General features: G+C 39.6%; 1 protein-coding gene across 6 annotated transcripts in view; it reads left to right on the top strand.

Annotated features, from left to right (window-relative positions):
- GK (glycerol kinase) overlaps nt 1–13,803 on the top strand; it is a 76,172-nt gene that overhangs the window by 17,265 nt on the left and 45,104 nt on the right. For 3 of the 6 annotated variants that reach the window (XM_005228312.5, XM_010822101.4, XM_010822100.4), the window contains exons 4-5: nt 5,047–5,124; nt 12,295–12,378. In XM_005228312.5, the coding sequence (XP_005228369.1) occupies nt 5,047–5,124; nt 12,295–12,378 (162 nt within the window). The remainder of the gene's footprint in view (nt 1–5,046; nt 5,125–12,294; nt 12,379–13,803) is intronic. The other 3 variants (XM_024987813.2, XM_005228313.3, NM_001075236.1) reach the window with 1 other exon arrangement.

The following is a 13,803-nucleotide window of genomic DNA, read 5'->3' as shown; positions in this document are numbered from 1 at the left end:
CCCAGCATCAGAGTCTTTTCCAATGAGTCAACTCTTCGCATGAGGTGGCCAAAGTACTGGAGCTTCAGCTTTAGCATCATTCCTTCCAAAGAAATTGGTTGTATTTCTTTTACAAACTCCAGTTTCATTGGTTTTAGTTGTCCTCATCAGCTGAAGTGTGTTGATTTCAGGTCCCTACAAACAAGGTCTCTAAAATCAGAGTTCACTTTCCAGTTTAACAGCTCACAGGAGCCCAAGACAAGTAAATAGGTTGCTGCTTTCCTTCTTGGCTTAGAGAGCTGGGCAGCTCTGTTTGCCTGTCACTGGACTGAAGGAAATACAAAGTATACAGACTGACTAGCCATTATCAAGACTGAAATAATGCCATTTGCAGCAACATGGGTGGACATAGAGATTGTCATAGTGAATGAAGTAAGACAGAGAAAGAGGATATTGTATGACATCCCTTATATATGGAATCTAAAAAGAAATGGTACAAGTAGAGTTCCTTACAAAACAGAGACTCACAGACTTAGAAAACGAACTCATGGTTGCCAAAGAGAAGGATAGGTGGAAGGGATAGTTAGGGAGTGTGGGATGGGCATATACACACTGGTGTATTTAAAAGACATAACTAACAAGGACCTACTGTATAGCACAGGGAACTCTGCTCAGTGTTCTGTGACAGCCTGGAGGGGAGGGGAGTTTGGGGAAGAATGCATACAGGTATATGTATGGCTAAATCCCTTTGCTGTTTACCTGAAACTATCTCAACATTGTTAATTGGCTATACCCCAATAAAAAATTTAAATAAAAAGTATACAGAGTGACAAAACCAGATAATCTCTTTTATCCTCTGTCAGGAGGTACAAACAGAACACAAAATACACTGTTACAAAGTTGAGAGCATCAAATCCTAAGTGATGAGATTGTTCTCACACCCTTGCAAAACAAGGAAACCCCCACGCCCACTGCCTCACCCTACTCAACACATCCACAGACATTTCCTTCACCTCTCAGACTTGGCCTCTCAGAAAAGGTATTCTTTGTCCCAAAGCACTTCTCAGCAGTGGCCAGATATCATTTGCAATTGTTACAACTTGCCATAAGCACACATCTTCCAGATGCTACTTTCTTAAAAAGCTTTATACTGCTTCCCACATGGAACTTCCAGTAGTCCCAGAGCCTTTCTCTAGGGACTGTATTATTTTGTATGTGTGCGCTCAGTTGTGTCTGACGCTATGCGACCCCATGGACATAGCCCACCAGGCTCCTCTGTCCATGGGATTCTCCAATCAAGAGTACTGGAGTGGGTTGCCATTTCCTCCTCCAGGGGATAGTCCTGATCCAGCGTCTCCTGCATTGGCAGGTGTACTCTTTACTGTGGAGCCACTTTCTTTTACTATGTATGGTTTTCATTTTTTTTTTTTCAGAAATGTGTTCCAATTATAAATTATAACTTATTTTTAAATAAGGATGCATGTCATCTATAATTCTACAAAGACAACAATTATAACATTCTGGACTACTTCCAAAGGCTTTTTCCTCATTATATTTTCTTAACTGCAGTTATAACTTTTCATAGGCAATCTTAAGCAAAATTTAACCAGATTTTAAATGTATCACTTAACTAGTTAATTTTATAGTGACACTCAGTGTTGAGGAAAACAAAATCCTAAAAAAGTATCTGCCAGATACAAGAGTAATACATTGGGTATTTTATTTGTTTTGTTTGTTTGTTTTTGTTTTTTTATACATTGGGTTTTATATGTGCCAATGATTATAATATCTGTAGCTAAAAGACTTGTATGTCATATGCTCTTATTGTAGCTTGACTAGGGTGGCAAATTGTGAAACCTAAACATGTATTCTGAAAAAGAGGGAATTAAAATTGGAAACTATTAAGATAAGTACCTGTGCAGTCAGAAAAGTTTTCTTTGAGGGGCATAGAAAAACCTAGAGCATTTTAGGGTAAAAATGGCAAGTAATCAGCTTGTGAAAGCAGTTCAGAAGTTCAGAGACCTGTATCAGAGAAAGCAGTGCCAGACGTGTTTGTGTCTGGAAGAAAGTCCTGAGAAAGCTGGTTCACTGGACTTTGTCTGCAAGAAAAGCACTTTTGCTTGGCACGAAGGAACCAAATTGAGAGAGAGGGGAAAGAAGGAGTGGTCAGAGTGGAACCTTGTGACTGATGACTCAGATGGCAATAGCTCTAGATAATGTTCTAAATACCAGGTGAAAGAAAGTAAAAAGTAAAATCACTCAGTCGTGTCTGACTCTTTGCGACCCAATGAACTGTAGCCTACCAGGATCCTCCATCCATGGGATTTTCTAGGCAAGAGTACTGGACTGGGTTGCCATTTCCTTCTCCAGGGGATCTTCCTGACCCAGGGATTGAACCCCAGTCTCCCACATTGTAGGCAGATGCTTTACTGTCTGAGCCACCAGCAAATGAGCCAATAAAGAAGGGTAGCCTGAAGGGCTTAGAATAGAAACTCCAAGATTGCAACTCAGGAAGCAGACAACTAGTTAACCACTAATTAATGCAGTGGGGAAGAATAGGAGAGTTTAGTAGAGCATGAATTCCTGATGAGTCCTCATGGTGAAGGTCACCTTAACAACCATTGCCAAGGTCCTGCTGAGGTCTCTAGCCTCTGCTGTGCCCACAGTGCTGCTAGGGAATTCCTTAACCTTTGAGTGTCCCACTTCGTTCAGTCCTATTCCTTTTGACTGACACTCCACTGTCTGCATAGCAATGATGACACTGAACGGCAGCCTTAAGTAACGTGTATGGAGTAGTTACTGTGTGCCAGGCACTGTTTTTTTAATTTATTTTTAATTGGAGGGTAATTGCTTTACAATATTGTGCTGGTTTCTGCCATATATCAACATGAACCTGCTGTGGCACTGTTTTAATAGGCATCAATTCCAGTTTCTCTTTTTGAAACCTGGTAAGGCTTACCTGGTGACTCAGATGGTAAAGAATCTACCTGCAATGCAGGAGACCTGGGTTCGATCCTTGGGTCAGGAAGATCCCCTGGAGAAGAGAATGGCAACCCACTCCAAGTATTCTTGCCTGAGAAGTTTCATGGACAGAAGAGCCTGGCGGGCTACAGTCCATGGGGTTGCAAGAGTCAGACAGACTGACTAACACTTGGCACTTTCAAGGTGGGAGTTATTGGTGATGTCCATTTTACAGAAGATAAAACTGAGACCCAGGGTTACACTGCTAGAAAGCAGAGGCAGTCTGGCTTTGGAGCCTGCGCTCTATTGAACAGTGCCCAATTGCACAATCCCCGTTTTAGCAGATCGCCTTGTATGCCACTTCATGGAGAAACATGTCCGTATCTCTTGCCCCCTTCCCTCCACCATGAGGTCAGCAAATAAGCTTCTGCCCTAGTGAAGCTCCTCCCTGGGTGTTAATCTCATCCCCTCTGTTACTGTAAGAATCAGGATGGTGGCCCATTCATTTCCAGACCCCTTCCTCCCCTACCCCCATATTCTTCTTTCTCTTCCTATATTCCTGCAAACATTTTTGTCTTCCTTTTGTAAAAAAAAAAAATCACCCCCAAATCTATTCCTTTCACCCTGTGCCTCTAAGTTTCCTGGTAATGGAATCTCATTCATCTTTGGACATCTAGGCAAGGTGTTACAATGAGTAACTCTGCATTGGATGAAGATGATTTAAAACGAGGGAGCTGCTGGTCCCCTTCAGATCTCTGTTGGTCAGAACATTGCTAGTGTGTCTATTCTGGGGTACAGTGTGAGTAATTTGGACAGATAGTTGCATGTTCCTAGGGGAGGTGGTGACGGGACTTTAAACCATGCCGTATGGAGGTGGGGGCAGTGGATCGAAATTGGATTGTTCAGCCTCGGCAAGGGAAGAGAAGCCTGGAGGGACAGAATAACTGCTTCAAGTGTGAAAGGCTGACCTGTGGAAGGAGTCACCTTATTCTTGTATCTCCAAAGAGTGTGGCAAAGATCGACAGGCAGAAGCGACGAGGAAAAGGATTTTTTTCAAATAGAAAAGCTGTGTGGCATAGATTGGTTTGCCTTGTGAAAGGTAGTATCTTTTCACTAGAAGGTGTCTGAATGGTCTCGTAACAGGCAATTCCAGAGATTTGAGCATAAGATGGGTTGATTATATTGCCTTTAAGGTTAAATTCTGAAAGAGCCCTTTAGCCCAGCGTATGCAACTCTATGCATGTGGGGAGTATTAAGAAAAATATACCAATGCTCTGATGCTACCCCAGGTAGTTAAATGAAAATGTTTGCTCCAGGCCCTGGGCACTGGAATTCTATAAAAGCTCTGCAGTTGATTCTAATGTACAGCCAAGTCTGAAAACCTCCAATTTAGCTGAATCAAGCTAAACTGAATAAAATGGTATGGAATGGTATTTTACTTAGAGTAACTTACTGTAACTATAGCCCTTGAGTTGTATATAGGTTAGTATGAGGTAATTGCCATCACATATTGTACTTATACCTGATTCAAACTCTATGTCTTGTAAACTATTATTAAAATACATGAAAAAATTGAATTTCTAACTAACCATAATATGAGTTTACCCAGCATGAAGGATTCTATCGGTGGCTGTTTTTTGTTTTTTTTTTTTTTTAATGCATATGTGTGTGTGCACACACACAGATGGAAATTTCTTGTAGCAGTAAGTAAATAAATGAATGAGGTTATTGTTGGTCGCCTCAGCATAATAAATAGGGTGTTGTAAACTGGGGAAGTTATTGCATTCCTTTTTTATAAGCCAACCTGGGAGTCTTTCTTTTCACTATTGATCTGGGTCTATGTCATGGTGTGCTGATAGTAAAGAGGGAAGGAGTCTGTAGGAAAGAAAAAGAAGCTTGACTTGGAGGTTTGTTTTTCCTGGGGCCATTTGAAGAAAATCAACTCAATACCACTACGAATGTTCCAAATGTTTTTTTTTTTTTTTCCTTTTCCCCACATTGTTATGTTTACTTGTGCCTATATAAAAAAAAGAGAACTATCCTCAGATTTTTGCTTGTTTTTTTTTTTTTTTTTTAATTCTTTTCTGTTTAATTTTCTCTCGAAAGCTATTGGTGTCAGTAACCAGAGGGAAACCACTGTAGTCTGGGACAAGTTAACTGGAGAACCTCTCTACAACGCTGTGGGTAAGCTGTTGTGCATGGATGTCAAATGCAAGGCCTTTTTCTGCTTGCAGATGTGGTCATGCTAAAACATCTGGCTCAAAAACCATGTAGTCATGTTTCCTATAATCTCAAAGAGTCTTCTAAGAAATGGGTTGTTATATATTTACCAGTTTCAGATAGTTATTCCCATGTGGAATTAACTCTTTCTTTTGCTCTCCCCTTCCTGATAATTTGTATTAGACAAATGAATCAGTATGGCTAGAACTTTTCGTGATCCCTGCTGTTTCTGACACCTAAAAGAGATTTTACCTCCTCCTCCCCTCAAAACTCAAGATTACACATGTTCCCAGTCCCATGTCTGCCTCTCCATAAAGTACTTGTGTACTTGTTCTTCCCATATAGGCACTTGAATCGACTCTACTGAGCTTATGAAAACAAAAATCTCATCATTTTAGCTCCTTTTGCTATAAACGTGGCTGTGTCCACAGGGTGGAAAGGCTGAATCTCAAACATACCACCATTAGATATCACGCTTTATTCAGTGGAAATAACCATGTATATTTTAGTCTCACTCTTAGCAGCATATGACAATTGAGCACTGAATGACACTCTCACTTACTAAAAGGAAGATTTTGTTCTAAATATACAATCACTAAAAGGCATCATTCTGTCACAAATAGAAAAGCACCATTTTTTGGTCAATAAAGTAACAGATTGTGGGTTGGGGAGTGGAGATAGAAGTTGTCAGAGATGGAATGATTTATGGAGTGAGCAATTTTTACTTTGCAGTTACCTTAGTATAGATTGGAAAAAGTGACATTCAAGCAGAAAATGTGCTTAAAAAGTGTTTTGTAAGAGTAGCGTGAATCCTTTGGAAAGAATCTTTATAAAAAATCAAGGTGTTTAATGTTACAGTGTTATAAGAAAGCATTTAGTATGTCTTCTGTACTGGTGATAAAAAACTAAAGATGCAAAGAAAAGGTGAAAGAATTGCAGCCAAAGGTCCTATTAGACAAAGTACCTCTTTTGAATCTTTATTTTCTTCTCATTCTCATGAGCAGCTCATTTTGAATATAAGGAGAATATTACAGTTTTAGTGACTAAGAGAGTATTCTTTCACAGATGAATGTTAGCCAACTTTTTATACTAGTTAGGGTTTTACTTTTTGTTTTCCCCCTTATGAAAGGAAGGGCCTACTCACAGAAACCAGAAAGTTCTTGTTAAACTGTAAACTTTGAATTGTAGAAATGCAGCTTTGGACTTTGAGGTGTCATTTTAAAATAATGCAACTAGGTTAGTTGAAGTTATAGTGAAGGATTTCAGTAAATATTTTGCCAGGAAGACTTTCTGTGATGTGCTTGTTTATTCATTCCTTTTTCTTCTACAATTTCTAGTTTTCTATTTAAAAAATATCAGGTATTCAAAACAAGAATGACTGAAAACCAAGAGAAACAACTGACATTGCAAACAGACCCGTAGGAAATCCTAATACTAGAGTTAATCAGACTTTAACCATGATCTGCATGTTCAAGAAATTCATGGGGAAGATCGATAATCTTAGCAAACAATTAGAAATTTAAGGATAGAAATTTTATAATGGTATTAAACTCCATTGATGAGTTTTACATTATATTAGACGCAGCTGAGGCACAGACACACAAATGTTTAGAAAATGTAGAAAAGTAAGAGAAATATAGAGTAAGATAAGAAGATTCAACATATTTTTAATTGGGGACCCAGAAGAAAAGGAAAGTGAGAGAGGAAAGTTTTTCAAAACTGTTGAAAAATATGCCACCAATTCAAGAAGCACTGTGAATCCCCAGGCAAGATATATACACAGAAAGCCATACACAAACACAGGCTGAGACCTAAAGATAAAAAGAATTTTAAAGTAGCCAGAGGATGTGACTTTGATGAGAGCAACACTAAAACTTCTAGCTGATTTCTCAATGGAAACAGAGTACAGCGGAATGAAATCTTTGAAGTGCTAAAAGAAAATAATATTCACCTAGAATTCTGTATTTAGTGAAAATATCCTTAAGAAATGAAGGTAAAATATAAAGGCAATGACAAACCAAAACTTAGAAAAATCATTACAAGCAAACCCCTACTGAAAGAAAAACTAAATAGTTTTTTTCTGGTAAAAGGAAAAAAATGTTCTCAGGTGGAAATTCAGCAATGCAAGGAGGAATACAGAGGCCAAGAAAGAGAAAATATGTAGGTCATTCTAGCTGAATTTTGACTGTATAAAATAATAACGTATTGTGATATTCAAAATATATTAAAATTTTAAATACTACATGGCAACAATAGTACATGAAAGGAATATTTAGTAGATGAGGTTAAAGTGTCTTGTGGTTCTAGTACTGTCAAGGATGCATGTTGTAGTCTCTAGGCTAAGCAGTAAAAGAGTAAATAATGTATAATAAAGGGGGAAAATGGAATGACTTTTAAAAAGAATGCAGGAAAGGAAAGAAAAAGGAATAGAACCAGGAAGGACAAATAGGAAGCATTTAAATCCTACCATGTAAGTAATTATATTAAAAAGGACAAGATTACTCTCTTCAGTAAAATCTAGCAAAGGAGTTAATTGAAACTGCTAATGAGCTGATGGGATTAGAACAGTAAGATTGGAGAGACAAATTGGCCAGACCTTTCAGAGGAAAGATACAACTGGTATGTTTGGAAATTGAATAGGGCATAAACATGAAGCAAAAATAAAACACGGCTATAAGATTTTTAGCCTGAGGAAACAGAAGGAAATTAAGTAATATTTAAAGAGTGCCAACATGAGAGAAAAATGACTTTCTTGGACAAGTTGAATATGGGACTTGGAATTAAAGCTCATTTCTGGACAATTAGAATTTGTGGCTCTGTTATAAAGAGATCGTTCAAAAGGTAGACTTAAAAGTTGATAACAGGAACTTCCCTGGTGGTCCAGTGGGTAAGACTCCATGCTTCCAGTGCAAGGGGTGCAGGTTTGATCCCTGGTCAGGGAACTAAGACCCTGCGTGCCTTGTGGTGCATCCAAAAAAAAAAAAAAAAAGTTGTTAATATAGTCTCAGTTTATTATAGATGAATTCACCATAAGAATGAAGGTTACATTAATTTATGCAACTAAAGTTTAAGTGCCTTTCTGTAGACAGGTACTGTGATGACCCCTAGGCAGATAGTGACAAACCAGGCAGTTACTATGCTTGCCTTGGTGACACAGAAGGCTAGGGGTAGAAATTTGGCGGCTAGACAAGGAAAGAGAATAGAAAAGGAGGACAGAGAGTAATTAGCTGGGAGGAGATGCCACTAAGTCATGACAAGGATAAATTCTGCCTCCAATTTTCTTCTACCCAGGAAATACTAAGGTGGCATATGTCCATGCAAGTTTTCAGTTGAGAATATCTACACAATATGAAATCTTTAGAAGCTTTATCTTGAAACAACATGAAAGGGAATTGATGAAAACAGAATCAGCTTTTTACATATTTTTGTCTTTGAGCTTCTTTGTCTTCATTTATATCATGGCCTGTGGGTTTTCAACTTTTTCCCTCTTTCTCTATCTATATATTTTCTTCCTTCCTTGTCCCTTCCTCTTGTAAACCTTTTCTAACTCGATGCCTATCCTGTGCTTCTTCATTTTTCTCTCTGTTTACTTAGTAAATTATATAACCGATGAACAGTATTTGTTATAGGCAAGCACAAGAGAGGGACAGTCTTCTTTTTTTAATTGCTTTTTACTATGTCACCATTTTTATGAGGTCCTGGATAGGTAATCTACTCACTCAGCCCCTGTACAATAACAGAGAGGAGAAATTTGGGGTCCTATTAGTGGACATGAAACAGGCTTGGGGAAGACACTGAAGACCAAGACAGGCTATTTGTTCTTCCTTGTCATTAGGGTGTGTTTGTCATTTGACATCTTTTCTAACGGTATGCTTATGAGATAAAAAAACATGCAAAGGTATCTATTGAGGCACAGATGGTCTGTTTCAGAAGCTTCATATTGTCTTAGCGTTTCTATGTTAGTTCTGTGATTGGCGAGGTGAACATTGGTATGGTACCCAAGGTGGAGATAAAAACACATCCCTCCTTCCTAGTCCCTGTGGCATGATGCAGCCGTTTACCGTGATGGTCTCACAGGTGGATTGCAGCAGCTTTGTGGCCCTGGATCTGAAGCAGGCCTCTGCCTTCTCTCGCCTGTCTTTCATTTTCCTCATCCCTCTGACTTTCCTCTCTCCCTCTCAGCATTATCTTCATCAATATTTTCCAAAGAATTCCCTCCACTCCTCTCCCCACCATTTTTCTAAGCCTTTTCCTTCCAGAACCACCTTTTTTTTTTTTAGTGGTCTACAGGCTTTGCTGTCTTCTTAATAGTATTGAAAAGGAGGTTTATATTGACAAATGTACCACAGACTAAACCGATAAAGAAGCACAAAGCTCCACAGGTAGTTCAGATGTTGAGTGGGGGAAGGCTTGAAGCAACTGATATTTTTGCAAATTCATATACATATTTCACTGATGCTGCTGGGGAAACATTCTGGCTTGACTCAGATGGCCTGGCTCTTTCCCCACTTCTCAGCTAAGTTTCGTCACTCACTGCTGAAGTTGCTTGGTGCGCACGGCAAGCCAAGTACAATAGGACCCTCATCGTGGTAGCTTTCTGTCGAACACAATTCATGATTTAATGTCAAAATATTATTCATGGTAAGGACTAATATCCAGGGAGGCCAGAGTCACTGATGTGAGCCCTGTAGTATATTACAGAAAACCACCAATAAAAATCATGTGTCTCTCAGCCATTATTCCTTCTTTAAATGGTATTACAAACATTTTTTCTAAGGTACTGGATTTAAAGTTTCCTGTGACACATGACTCTTTATGCAGAGAGTGACAGTTTTAGACATTGGTCATTCCCTTTGCCTTTTTAAAAAATTTTTGCATATTAGTTCACCCCAGGCCAATGATTAAATCTGGCTAGTCATCTGTTGAAATCTGAAGGAAACTTGATAAGCTCCATTCTTTTATCTTTTTGGGAACTGGGATATGTTTCAGAGTATCAACATGAAAGAAAACCATAGCTGGCAAACCTCCTAAAACTCCTAAGCAGGCTTGGTCTTAAACAACAAAGGTGTGGTTTTGTATTGTATTGTTTTTCTTGGGAAGGGAGCAGGTTGTTATTTTTTGTTAAAATATGGAGTATTCCACTCTGTCACAATCCACTTATTTTTCGTTTTGTCATATCTGTTGTTACATAGTGCTTTGAATGCCTTACATCTCCTTCAATCCTGGGTAAAGAAATACTGCCATATTTTGTGGTGCTTGGATTCCTCAATTCTGCCAGTTTAAACAAAAAGAATCTAAATTAGAGTTCAACTTGGACCTATGTTTTTTCATATTCTATTTAAGGCTATGACTTCTTCTTGGTTACATCTATATCACAGAGATTTAATTCTGGACTCAGACTCTGGGTTCAAATTCTGCCTTTTCCACTTACTGCCATTCTGTGCCTGTTTCCTGAGTGATTAAGCTGGAGAAATTAAAAGCAGCCCTCATAGGCTTGAGGATCAATGAATTAATACACATGGGACACTTAAAACAATGCCTAGCAGACTATCAGGCTTCAGTAAGTGTTCAGAATGTGGCCACTATTCTGAATTGGCTGATGACCTTTTCAGTCCAGGAACGCCAGATGAAATGGCTGGTTTAAACAGCAGGTGTTCTTTCTTAGGGGAAACGCAGAGCCTACCAGGGCTCACATGCACCCACGTCAGCCATTGGCATCTTGACATTTATACACCTAAAAGCTGAAATAGGTTTTAGCCCCCAAATTTTGACATACATGTTTTCATTCACCGCCCCTCCCCCAACTCGCCATTTTTCTTTTGGTCCCCACCTGATTTCAGAAAATGTCATCAGCTGAGGGACAGTCTCTTCCCCTTTACAAATGACCTCATGCCCAGCTTAATTAGAATAGCTTAACTTTTAGCTAATTACCATAACACATAGCAGTTAAATCTAGTTTCCTAGATTTAATGTCCATTGTGGGGAAAGCAACCCAATAACATTGAGTGTAACTGTCAGCAGTCCTTGCTTAGTTCTTCCATAACCTGTGGCCTTACCTTATCTCACTGTCAGGCTAGTAGCACCTCATAGCAAACCATCCCTAGGAGCTGTATTATTTGCCTTTGCTTCTAGTCAACTGAAAATAATTTAGATGATCTCTAGTGTGGTCCCCCCGCCCTACTTTGGTACATTTCCCTTCTGTTGTTCCCAAAACTGATTCAAATTTCTAAATATTCTAAAACAGGTTTCTTACCCTATACTCTTTACTACATCACTCAATTAACCTTGACCCATGGGCTTTGAGGCAACTGCATTTTTCTTTACTCTTAAAACTTTGTTTTTCAGAACAAACTAAATCTATGAGACATATATTGGATATGACTTCATTTAATACAAAGACAAATTCCAGGTCACCCAAGTTGGGTTTTTGGAACCTATTCATTTGATGGTGAGAACCATTTAAATCCAGTTTATTTAGTCTAAGTAAGGGACGTGTTTTCTAGAAACAGGCTGTATGGTGTTCTGGACTCTGTTTTCCTTCTGATGTTTTTCTGAATCACTTTGGGACTGAGCAATTCCCTGTTCCCTCTAGACATGCTGTTGCTTTCTGTGGACTTTACCTCCTGCCACCCTTCCAGGGAAGTGCTTTCCTGGGGCACTGCCTTCCCAAAGCCACTTGTTTTCCTATGGATGCCCTGCCCACTTCTGCAGAGACTAGCAGTTCCCTTAACATTCCACTCATACATCCCCTAGTGATGCACTCACTCACTGCATCACACAGCATTTCAGTTCTGCAGTTGGGTCAGCAGTCAATAACCAACTGAGCCACTTTCCTAACTGGGACGCAGACTGTGTGGCCAGGTAGGGAAGAGTCATCTGAACAAGAGGCAGGAATTGACCTGATCTTTGTCCAGCCGGAAATGCTATTGAACCAGAGACTGACTGGACAGCCTCTGTTCCCCTTCTGCTCCACGTCTCTTCCTTACCTTTTTATACACTCAAATGGGTAGAAGACTGTTCATTGATGAACTTGCCCATGTGAGCCAACATGTCCTAAATGGTCAGGAAGAGAACGCAAACCTTGAACCTGGCCATCTCTAGCATGAATTGCCATTATTTCTCCTAATGCTCCAGCTGCTCCAGTTTCTCCTGGTCCTTCAGATCCAGCTGCCGTTGTTCCCTCTGGCTCTTCAGTTCCAGCTGCTGGCGCTTCCTCAGGTATTGGTGCTCTGGCTCTTGCTCGCACCCCAGCTTCCAACTCCGACGTGTTGGGGAAAATTGACTGCTGCTGTTGGTTCTGGATCTAGCACCTCTTCTGATTGTTCTCAGAGATTACCTCCACATGGGGCTTAGTCCTCCTGCTCGGGATCTTCTCTTTGGCTTTTGGTCTCTTATTCTGCTCATGTAATTCTGCCATCTTAGCTCCTTTAATGAGTTTTCTAATTTTCCTTTGTTCTTAATTCAATTAATTTCAAGCATTTGTGTATTGCTTGGTAGTGTACCAACCACTGACATTTTCCTCTTTGGCAGTTTTACTAATTCATTCCATGTATTCTAATCACTTTATACTCGAGTTATAAAAACAAAAATTCTGCCAGCCTTCTGTGATCATGGGATAATGGAAGGAGAGGGACTTCTGAGACCAGCTAGTCTAAACTGCCTTATTTTATATTCTGGAAACCCAAGTCCTAAAGGGAAATGAGACTTGCTTGAGTCACATAGCTTGTTGGCGGCAAAGTCAAAAATGTAGATTTCACCTCCAGTGTTTTGACTCTCTTTGGTTCATTCTGTGGATACCAGATACTGGTACCAGATACCAGTACTGTGGGTACTTCGAAGCTTTTAAGGGAGGAGGATGGTGCCCCGTTAACTTAAGTAGTCCTTGTCCAAGAGCAATAGAGTCACAGAGCCACTTGATCATCAGTGTGTGTCTAGTTTTGTTTTGAAATTAACAATTGGAACAAATTCAGTGTCCTAAAGAACATGCCCTAAAAAAGGGGTACTCAAGCTTGAGCAGAACACGGAATAACACAGGTAGGAGGACTCAGGCTCTCCTTGCCTGGACTCGCAACCAGATTCCTACAATGCAGGGACTTCCCTGGTGGTTAAGACTCCACACTTCTACTGCAGGGGGCGCGGGTTCATTTCCCTGGTTGGGGAACTGAGATCCCACATGCCATGCAGCATGGCCACAAAAGGAAAAAAATAAAATAAGAATCCTCTGATGTAGGGACCAGGATGTGTGATTTCAAAGTTTTCCAGGTGGTTCAGGTGAGCTTTCTGGATCAGAACCACTGCTGTTGAGTCTCGCAGTGTTTCTTAAAGAGAGGATGTTTATTTAAAAGGTGTAATTTCTGGGCCCCCTCCCCAGACCTATTGTCCTAGAATTTCTGGCAGTGGGATTTATCTTTAAACTCCCTAGTAATTTTTATGTCCATTAAAATATAGAAAAATGCTGATCTGGAAGGCTTTGAATCAGTAAGCAAAAAAAGCCTAAAGCCTAGAGCAGTGTCCCTTGATAAAAAATAAATTTTACCTCATGATTCAGCAAACCAGCATAACTAAAACAAAGTTTCATAAGTCAATATTTATCCTGCTGAGTTCAGTGAATGTTGACATTTTCCATCCTAACCCATCTTATTT

The sequence above is a fragment of the Bos taurus genome, chromosome X (genome assembly GCF_002263795.3).
Source record: "Bos taurus isolate L1 Dominette 01449 registration number 42190680 breed Hereford chromosome X, ARS-UCD2.0, whole genome shotgun sequence".
NCBI lineage: Eukaryota > Metazoa > Chordata > Mammalia > Artiodactyla > Bovidae > Bos > Bos taurus.
Note: the sequence above shows the minus strand (reverse complement) of the source record. Positions and strands in the feature narration are given on the sequence as shown.